This window comes from Limulus polyphemus, unplaced genomic scaffold, assembly GCF_000517525.1.
Source record: "Limulus polyphemus unplaced genomic scaffold, Limulus_polyphemus-2.1.2 Scaffold418, whole genome shotgun sequence".
NCBI classification, from domain to species: domain Eukaryota; kingdom Metazoa; phylum Arthropoda; class Merostomata; order Xiphosura; family Limulidae; genus Limulus; species Limulus polyphemus.
The window spans coordinates 282,959-293,739 of record NW_013666028.1 but is presented as its reverse complement, the minus strand read 5'-3'; the positions used below and the strand labels follow the sequence as shown (position 1 = coordinate 293,739).

The following is a 10,781-nucleotide window of genomic DNA, read 5'->3' as shown; positions in this document are numbered from 1 at the left end:
AGAATTAATTTTGTAACTTGACTACTTTTACAAGTGTTTACATAAACAATATTGAACTATAGTAGATAAATGAATAAACAAGAATTAATTTTGTAACTGCTACTTTTACAAGTGTTTACATAAACAATATTGAACTATAGTAGATAAATGAATAAACAAGAATTAATTTTGTAACTGCTACTTTTACAAGTGTTTACATAAACAATATTGAACTATAGTAGATAAATGAATAAACAAGAATTAATTTTGTAACTGCTACTTTTACAAGTGTTTACGGTCATTTGGCACAAATAACTGACAAATTCCTAACAATATTTAAATATTTTTTTAACCCATCTAGGGACATGTTATAGTTACTCGAAATTTCAGTGATTTTCCTGAGGTTTGGTTTGAACACCATAAGCAGTTCATATCATAACAGCTGTAATAAAAGTAAGTATATGCGCTATTGAAAGGTTCTGGTTATTAAGCTGCTTTAAATATTATTTACACCAACACAACCTCTAATGTAACACATCCTAAAATGACTGAATGGAACAACTCTTCAACAGAAGCTGTTAAATGTGTCAGTGAAAAGAATATCAGGGAAATATTTAAGTCAACTCAAACTCTGAAAATGAACCTCACATGCATATATTCTTGAACATTTCACAGGTTAATTCAGCAGTACTGCATTTACAGGACATTGTAAAAGTATATTTAATAAAATTATTTTCATTATTTGTAAATCAGATACAAAGTGTTAAGAAATAAGCATAGAGTCCAAATATTATTAAATCCACAACATGTGACCTTGTGATTTTACACAAATTTCACACAATTTTTTAGTCAGAATGATTTTGATTCAGCCTGTTACTAAACTGAGTAATGCATGCCTTTTTTTTTTTTCAGTAACAAAAGAACTCAAGAGTTAATTGAAGTAAATATATATCTCCATGAAAATGAAAAATAATACCCCGATTGACGGGAAAATGTTACAAAGATTTCAGGCAGAACTTTTTAAAAACCACAGTAGTAATTTTAATACAATGTACATAAATCACTAGTTGTCCAGTCAGCTAACTGAGATAATGCACTCAGCATCGAAGTTTTTTTAAGAATACATGTATACATAGACAAAAACTGAATGTAGTGTGTTCTTTTCTTTCCAAAGATACATTAAAATAGTGTATTATATGATTGTTAGCAAGTTATTTTAATACATTCTTTTGTTGCTTATGATTAAACATGCAAAAACATTACAATAATATTAAAAGTTGAATATTAATCTTCATGTTAAAAGTAAGGTGCTTAAACTACTTTCTATCACTGTACTAATAAATATTAAACAGTTTATCTAAATAGAAATAAATGTGTTTCATGCAGTGTATAACTGCTACATAAAAGAAGTGGCAATACATCCTTTTTAAATGGATGAAACAAACACTGTACACAAACTACAGCCATCCTATTATGGTAAAAACATTTCAACATGTTTTTATATTGAAGAAAGTATTCTGCATTCTTATGAATCAACTTAAAACTTATTACAGAATTTTCTTTTTAACAAATGTAGCAATTGAATAGGAGTTTATTAAGAATCATACCCGTATCCAATATGCTTTTGTGTAGGCATGTTTCCATATTCTTATGATACACTAATACTTTTCCATAAATTAATTCACTCGAGAATGAAGAAAGGAAATCAAGCACAAAATGTGTGTGTGGGGGGGCACACAAAATTGTTTGAAGAGGGTTTTACAATACACATTCTTCTTGTTTCATCTTCTTAGCTACTCATTGGAAAACCTCATATTTCGTGGTTACTTTTTTGAAAATAAAAAAAATATGATCTTTAATGAAAAATGTAACCATGATTTTAATTTTATATCTTGGCTGATTTTAATCCATATTTACTCAAAAAACTGGAGAGTGATCATCGATATAAAACTCTTAAAGTAACATTTTTAAAATACCAACAATGCCTACAATTTCTCCTCTTTTCAATGACATTTTGATTATTAATTTGGAAAATTATCTTTTGCTGATATAGATAAAAGTATTTTGTTTAGCTGCTACAGTATCAACTACTGTCAAGCAAAACTAATACAGTCTTTTCTAATAAGAGAAATATGACAAAAATGTCTAACTTTTGTTTTAGAACAATTTGTTTTACCATTTCAGTATCAACTAGTATAGTAACTTAACAACATATAAATTTTTCTAGTTCAGAGAAGGTCAGTAAACTCTACTGAATCCATTTAGTATGTAGTAAACACTATTACTGCTAAAACAAGGCTTTCCTGGTGCTGAAACAAGTTATTCCTAGATAAAATATAAAAGGTGTTGCTTATTCTTATGATATAAACACTAAAGAGGAGGAAATAACAGAAAACAGTTACAATTGAAGAATTAGCTCGTATGGCTTCCTTAAATCTTATTGTACAATTATACTGATAAAAAGAGTAGCTAATGAAGAGGATAGTTTTAAAACAATTAGTTATTCATACAAAGACAGGAGAAACATCGTGAGTAAATTTATATTCTAAAATCTAAAATTACCTATGACTTGATTTTAATTACAACAGCCTCTAGAATAAGATGAAAAGGTAAACTGAGAAAATTATTAACCTGTGATGTTGTGATATATATATATATATATATAAGGGTGAGGTTCAACTGGCTAAAATTCTGCATAGATAAGATTAGCTGCAAGCCCACTAAGAATGGGCCTTATGTGATGTGTCAAAAACATGTTCTGCTTCCATACACAGAAAATGGAATGTGAATGCTGATAAAAGTCAACTACTTGTAACAATTTCTATGATTTCTAGGCTGCCTGACCAATGGTCACTTATAATGATAATCAACTTTACTTAGAAATAATTTCCAAACTACAGACAAAAGATTCCATGGTCTGAGAGCTTGACAAGGAGTCACCTCTACTGAGTGGCAAAAAGTTTAAAACAGTCTAGTTCTAAACTAATGTAAAAATGAACAAGCAGTTTTGATAATAAAATGTTTACTTGACCAGAGGTCCCTTGTACTGGCCAGAAGGTTAGGGTATGCTGACATGTATGGAACACTGTCCTCTAGTGACTGGTTATGATAAAACTGTAAGTGTCACAACTCCTTTTGTATTTTTTAAGATCTCTACAGCTTCCTCATGTGTGACACCATCAAGGCTCTGGTCATTCACTGCAAGAATTTGGTCCCCTCGTTTTAGCTGCCCATCTTCTGCTGCTGCTCCCTTCTCAAAAACAGTCTTGATGAAAATGGGTAGGTCTCCATGTGGGCTACCAAAGCCACCAACTACACTAAAGCCTAAACCCTCTGGTCCTCGATGTAGTACTATTGTCTTGTATTCAGGTGGGCTGTGGAAAAAAACAGTGGGATAAGACGAAATCCAACATCTCATCTTAAGAACAAGCAATAAAGAAATAAGAAAAACTAACTGGTAAATGTAGATGCAGTTTTTCTTTGCTTCTATTATAAATTTTTCCTTTTAGAAGTAGAAGCCTTTTAAAAATAGACCTAAATCTTTAACACTAACAATTCAAGAATTCAAATTGACTAGGCTGAATATTTATGGGATACTATGCTTAAACAAATAGCAGCATTGGCATTGGTTTCATGTATATTTGAGATAAATATTTCTAGTATTGATAGCATCTTAAAAAAACCTATAAAATGTTAGCGAAATCCAATATCTGAAACTGTATAATTTGACAGCCTAAATCAATTTGAAGAAATGCTCTTAAAATAATAGACTTAAGGGTTTGTCTGTTTCTGTTCCTTTTCATTTTGTGGTTGAGAATGGAAGAGATGTATTCACACTGTCATCTTTATTAATTATCAAAGTACAGGTTTTTAATCTACACCTAAGATGACACCATTATATAGCATCTTCACAAAATCAATAACTGCATTTTTCTAACAACTGATATAGCTTTCACAATAAATGTTTACTAAAGAGTTTTCTTAAATAAATTTGAGTGAAATCTTTAATCCTTAAAAGAAAATTCTAAAAATTTTCAGTTATTGTTTCGTTTTACTTTAATTTTTCCAAAAAATAGGACTTGTACTATTAGGGATTAAGACTGCATTTTAAGAGGCCTACAAAAACAGTCTTGGAAACTGTATAATGATAATTTAAGTAGAGAAGGTTTAGTAAAAGGACTATTGAAGAGTTCAGTACTCCACAAACCATCTTAAAATGATAGGTAAAAGAAAAACAATGAAAGTTATCTATATTTCTTAGATTCGGTTTTCATCTTATATCGGGTGATTATAATGCTTTTTGGTCTAAGTACAATTATGTATACGTGTAGCCTCCTTATAAAGTCAAATTTTGGGACAATATATTTTTTCCTGAAGTTTAAAGATCGTTTGGTATAATTTAACACTATGTAACACAAGTTTATAAAGAAACAAGTTTTGATACTTACATGTGTCTTCTTATGTTCGACCAAAGAAGACATGTTAAAATGTCTAAACTTATGCTCTGTAATAGTAGATCCTAACTAAATTTTATATTACTTGGTATTCTGTACTTATCTAGTGTTGTTACCATTATTTATTTATGACAGGGCATATTTTCATTGGACACACTTCCCAAGGTGCTGAAATTGTTGGTTGTAATTCCAATGTCACGATTTTGCAAACAGTGATGAAGAATGACCATCTGATTATATATTGTATTTTGTCCACGCTCTTTAATTCTTGAGCTCAAACAATGAATTGTAGAACCCACATAGCCATAGTTACATCTTGGACATGTAAATTTGTAGATGACGCAAAGGTCAAACTATAATATACTGAAAGCATTAAATCTGAAATTTCAGTGACAATGTTATCAGATTTAGTGCTTTCAGGATATTATAGTTTTGATCCTAAAAAAAGCTAAAAACATTATCTAAAGAAGAATTTTTGATTAAAAAAATCTTAGTTCACTAGATAGTTTAGTACTTTGTAAACTGGACAAAGGTAATGGTATAGTAATTCTGAATCAAAAAATTATGTTGATGAAGCTTTAACTTTTAAATGATAACATTAAATTTAAGAAAGTAGAGTCTGATCCTACAGCAACAATAGAAGTACATTTATAAAAGTATTTGTTAAAAATTAAAAAGAAGGGTTAATATCAGAAGCTATTTATAATGGAATTAGGTCAGTTGGTTCTCATTATGGAATATTTTATGAGTTACCTAAAACATAAACTAAATTGTCCTATTAGACCAACTGTGCCATGTATAGATACCTTCATTGATAATTAGCAAGTTTTTTGGTGGATTTCTTCAAATCTCAATTAATTAATGAATTTATGGTAATAAATAGTTATGAGTTTTCAAAAATTGTGTCTAGTTTTTGACAAACCTGTCTATATTGGTAGTCTAGACATCGAGTCTTTATATACAAATTTACCGTTAAAGGAAGTACAGAGTTAAGTAGTAATATAATTTTTCCAAAATAGTCTAATTTCTTTTTAATGGTTGTCATTGAGAACAACTTGATGGAATGTCTATGGTTTCACTGGTTGCACCAGGTTTAGCTACTTTGTTTTTAAGTTGACATGAAAAAAAGGTGGTTAGAAAGTTGTCCTGAACAGTTTAAACCTTTATATTACACAAGATATGTTGAGGTTAAATTTGTAGTTTTTAGAAATAAACTTGATGTCCATGTATTTCAAAATTATTTAAACAATCAACACAACAATATTAAATTGAAAATTGAAAAACAAACTGTAAAAACTTTACCTTTTTTTAGATACCAAGAAAGTTAACTTAAGTGTTATCATAAACCAACATTTACTGGGCAATATTTTCATTCTGACAGTTTTTACCTTTTGAATTTAAGAATAATTTAATTTATCAGACATTTTATATAATTAGTTCATTCTCTAGGTTCCATGAAGTACAAAATATAAAGGTTTTTTACAAAAAAATAGTTTTCCTGTACAATTGATTGACAGTATTATTTCTTAAATCAATAAATGTGTTGAAACTATAGAAATTGCTTCTAGTATTTTACCTTTTACTGGCAAACGTGCAATAGAATTGAAAAAAAAAAGATTAAATGCTTTTGAATAACAAAATTTATCCACAAATTAATTTAGAATTGTTTTCAAACCTATAGGTCAGACATGTAATTCTTTCAAGTTTAAAGACAGGATCCCCAAAAGCATTGCTTTACATTATCTACAAACTTACATGTTTATGGTGTAACCATGACTGTGTGGGTTTTATAATTAGTTTTTTGAGTTCAAGAATTGAAGATGATGCACAAAATATACTATATAATCAGATGGTCATTCTTCGTCACTGTTTACAAGACTGTGACATTAGAATTACAACCAACAATTTCAGCATCTTGGGAAGTGTGGCCAATGAAAAAATGCTCAACACTGAAGAAAGCTTGTGGATACACAATGTGTGTCCTAAGTTGAATGTATTTCTTTATGACTGAAAAAATATTCCAGTGACTCTTATGGAGTTCAATTAAATAACTTTAACATCAGTCTCCATTAATAATAAGCTTCAACATCTGTACCAAACATTTCTCTTAAAAATGTGTTTCCTACCTTTATTGTCTTTTCCTGGTATGTTGCATGAAGTGAAGAAATAACAAAGATTACTTTAAAAAAAAGTATAGTGTATTTAACTAAAAAACCTATGACAAGGATATTTGTCTCAAACTGTAAATGTTTACTTTTATTAAAGCCAACAACTAAAACAACCATAGATGCAGTTTCTAACTATGCACTGTATTATTATAAAGTGGTATTATGTTTATCTAAGGATATTAGTTATGTGGATTTGAATAATTCTTGAAAGGATGAAGTGGGTATAAGTAGCCCTAACTTCCATTTTGTCTATTTTAGCATTCAGCATTCCAAGAGAGCTCTCATACTTATTCAAAATTAAACACAAAAACTTTAAACACACCAAGAGAATAAATATGCAAACTACAATTTTAGTAACTGATAAAGTTCATAAAGTTTTGTACTGTAAGAAAGAAACAACACAAGGTTCTTCATAATTAAAGGTGCTGTTCAGTATGTTTTAAAATATTCTGTTCTATTGCTAACTTACGGTTCTGATGAATCGCTTTCTTTTGATTGATTGCAAGTATCAGTTCTTCGTGATCCTGGCTTTAATCTCCCAATTTTCATGTTAACTTTCCCTACTGTTGTCTGAAAATAAAACACTACACAATTAGTTTAAAGAACTTTCAAGCACATTCAAAATACTTGATATTTCTGATGGAATAGGCAAGATGTTTCAGTAGTTTATTGCAGAAGAAATTTAAAAGGTACTACTATAATAACATAACAATCAATCAATCCATTCACATCAAACCCGGTTTCTTAATATAACAAGTTTGTACGTCTAACATCATATAACATGGCTGTTTCTCTATATTGACAAGTATGTGCTTTTACAACAATATACTTGCTAAGTATCATTATTCTCACCTTAAGAAGAGTGGCTGCATACTCCTGGGTACTATTTCTCAGGTCTTGACCATTTACTTCTAGTATCTGGTCACCTTGAATCAGTCGGCCATCAGCTTCAGCAGCACCACCCTTCACCTGTTTAGTAGATGTGTAACTTGAACTGCATATTTTTATTTTTTAGATGTTAGGCTCTTAAAACATTAATTAGTTCTCAACGAATAAGAATATAACTGGATACATAATCCATAAATTGAAAACCCAATTTTAATGCAGACACATTTAAAACACTTACTACAAATTATTGGGGAATCAAATTACAGTTAAATTATATATGTACAGCTTTTTGAGTTTTCCTTTACTTTCCTTTAAGTTTTGTTATTTCAGTTTGCCCTTGTACAGGTTAACTGATGATGGATGGAATTCTCCAAAATCAGTATAACGCAGTGAAAAGTGTGAATTGAATAATCATTTGGGCTTCATATTTATTTATAGTATCTTAGACAATTATAATTTTGAGCACTCCAGAAAAGAAATCTTAATATAACTAATTTTTCTTGAAATTAAAACAGCTGGTTCAATTTGTTTTTGTTCAATATACACAACTTAAAACTTAGTTACAGTATAAACTTTTCTGTTCCATTAAAAAATAAACTACTAAATCTACTACTTCTGAAATAAAGACAGGTGGTTCATTCTTTCATCAACTGTACACAACTTAAAATTAGTTACAGTATACTTTTGCTATGTTAATTTACAAAGCTGCTAAACTTACTACTTCTGAAATAAAGACACCTGGGCCATTCTTTCTTCCAACAATACTCAGTCCCAATCCTCGAGTAGATTTCTTAAACAGTTCTATATCCATGATGTCCATGAGGTCTTCTTCTGAACTTGTGGTTTCTTCTCTATAAACAACCATCTTGACCACTGATGATGTCTGTCTTAATGCTGTGATGGCTTGTTCGTGGGTGGCATCTCTTAAATCTTCACCATTAACCTATTAGGTAAAGTCTGGAATGTTATATTGGTATATGATAGACATGCATGTATTGTTTAATAAAACATTTTACAGAAATATATAGATAAATAAAAAATATCTTGGTTGATAAACACTATTTGAGCTTATTCGATCAAAAAATTTCTTGTTCTGGAAACTGTACGTTGTGAATACATATTAATATTTTATTAAACATACCAATTAAAATAATTCACATTAAACATCATCACTGTAAAAAATCTGAACTAAATACACACGAATAACAAAATTTTTTTAAGCATACAGATTATTTACACACATTTTACAAAGTAATAAATATGTAAAATCCACTTGGTTGAACATTATAACCATAATGTTTTTTCACATTCTCAAGTCTACATATCAATTTAGGATTTATGTTAATATTACACCTGTATATGTATGATTTTCAATGAAGAAACGATTAAGTTAAGTTAAGAATTACCTTCTTAAATTTATTCATCCAATAAATATTACTGAGAGGTTTAAATTTAGGTTGAAATAAATTTTGAGGAAATTTATGAAGAAAAAGCCTAAGAAAAGACTATATCACTTTTGTTACTACACACTGTCCTAAAACTTGTATAACTTTAAAATATATTGCTTAGGTAAAGATTTTATATAGCTTTGTTTTTACTTTTTTTCACTTTTGTTGTTCAGGTTATCATTTTTTATGGTTTCACTAAAGAACTTTTAAAGATGTGGAGCCACAAAATAAGGTTTATTTGACTTTTGGGTTTTATTTTTTATATCTACAGAGAGTTGAATACATTAGAGTAATACAATTTTGAAAATGCATATCAGCAAGTCCCATAACAAATACAGCCAATGTAAAGTTGCAGTGGAACAAAATGTATCAGACCTACATATTGGCATTGGTTTGTAGCTAGTGTGATGCCACCTAAAGATTTATCACTTTTGTTAATTGTATATAACAGCCCTTTCTGGCACCAAATAATCATACACTGAAATCATAAAGATGTCTTTAGATCAGGGATTTAGAATTTTCAAAACAGGAATATCCTTTGTATTTAATAGCATTGGAAAACAAAGGAACATGAATCAACCTGGGGCCCCAGGACCACCCAGAAAGAGATCTGCAACAACTCATATCTCAACCATAGTAAGCAAAGTGTGACATCTTATAACAGATGAGAATCCACAAACATAAAGATCAGTGGCAAAAGTTGTCACATGCCTCAAGCAACAGTATGCAACACAATCAAGATGGAGCTCCATCGTAAACAATGACACAAGTCAGTGTACACACATTCTTCCATGGCAGACTAAGGAAAGGAGGACCAAGTGTATGAACAGCACCTAGCTGTGGAAAAACAGCAGTACGTGGTGACATTAAAAAAATCATATGTGCACTTTGATAACTGTAACAAGTTTCATTCTATTTTCTACTGGTCACTGAATGAAAAATATTTACAAAAGTGGTATACAGCATATCATGAAACATAATTGAAGGGATTAATGATCATTGCTGGATACTGCACCAGGGGCAAAATAGGTATCAAAAGAGTGGACACAAATCAAGGTGAATTTTGCTTACTATCAGACCAATGTACTGGACCCTTTTTTCCACACATAAATACCAGTTTTTTTGGAAATGAGGCAACATGATACTAATTCTGCAAGAAAAGGCCTCCAGTTATACATCCTATTCAACTATTGCAAAACTCAAGCAGTTGGAGAATGGAGTGGGTATTTGTGCTATTGCATACAAAGACATACCTAAATTCCTGATCTGAACACATCTTTATGACTTGAGTATATGAATATTTGGTATCAGAAAGGGCTGTTACATACAATTCTCAAAAGAGATCAATGTTTAGGTGGCATCACATTACCCATGAAATCCAAAACAATGTAAACACATAGTTCTGATACAGTGGCTATGGATATCTGTATGACAGAACTGTTAGAACAGGTACTGGGAAATTGTCATCCTTGTATACTAAATAGATAAGGGAAAGCTTGCAAACAGCATATTTTCCTCTATGTAAAACCTTATTACAATTGTTTCTAATTGGTGAATATACCTTGACAGTTGGCCTTAGATTCTGTGTACATGATTGCTGTTATTAAATTTTGAGCAGAAAATAGAAGGTTTTTAACATATTTATAGTTTAGTTAGAAAGGCAGATAAATTACAGTAGCTTTGGGACATTATATTCTAATGATTGGTATATTTTTTGTTTTAAAATGCATATTTGAAGGTAACATGAATTATATTTTGGACAACCAACATAGTTAGAAAAAAATTAGGGTTATTGAAGACCAGCTTATATGATGTTACAACAGTGGAAGTCACGTGATGCTGGT

General features: G+C 30.0%; 1 protein-coding gene across 6 annotated transcripts in view; it reads right to left on the bottom strand.

Moving 5' to 3' along the window:
- Positions 1–30: 30 nt before the first annotated feature.
- LOC106458124 (multiple PDZ domain protein-like) overlaps positions 31–10,781 on the bottom strand; it is a 198,914-nt gene continuing 188,163 nt past the window's right edge. For 5 of the 6 annotated variants that reach the window (XM_022384257.1, XM_022384261.1, XM_022384258.1 and 2 more), the window contains 4 exons: positions 8,208–8,432; positions 7,454–7,570; positions 7,071–7,171; positions 31–3,353 (listed from right to left, as the gene is read on the bottom strand). In XM_022384257.1, coding sequence (XP_022239965.1) covers positions 3,083–3,353; positions 7,071–7,171; positions 7,454–7,570; positions 8,208–8,432 — 714 coding nt within the window. In that variant the 3' untranslated portion in view covers positions 31–3,082. Of the gene's footprint in view, positions 3,354–6,559; positions 6,575–7,070; positions 7,172–7,453; positions 7,571–8,207; positions 8,433–10,781 lie in introns of all 6 variants that reach the window. The other variant, XM_022384262.1, reaches the window with a different exon arrangement.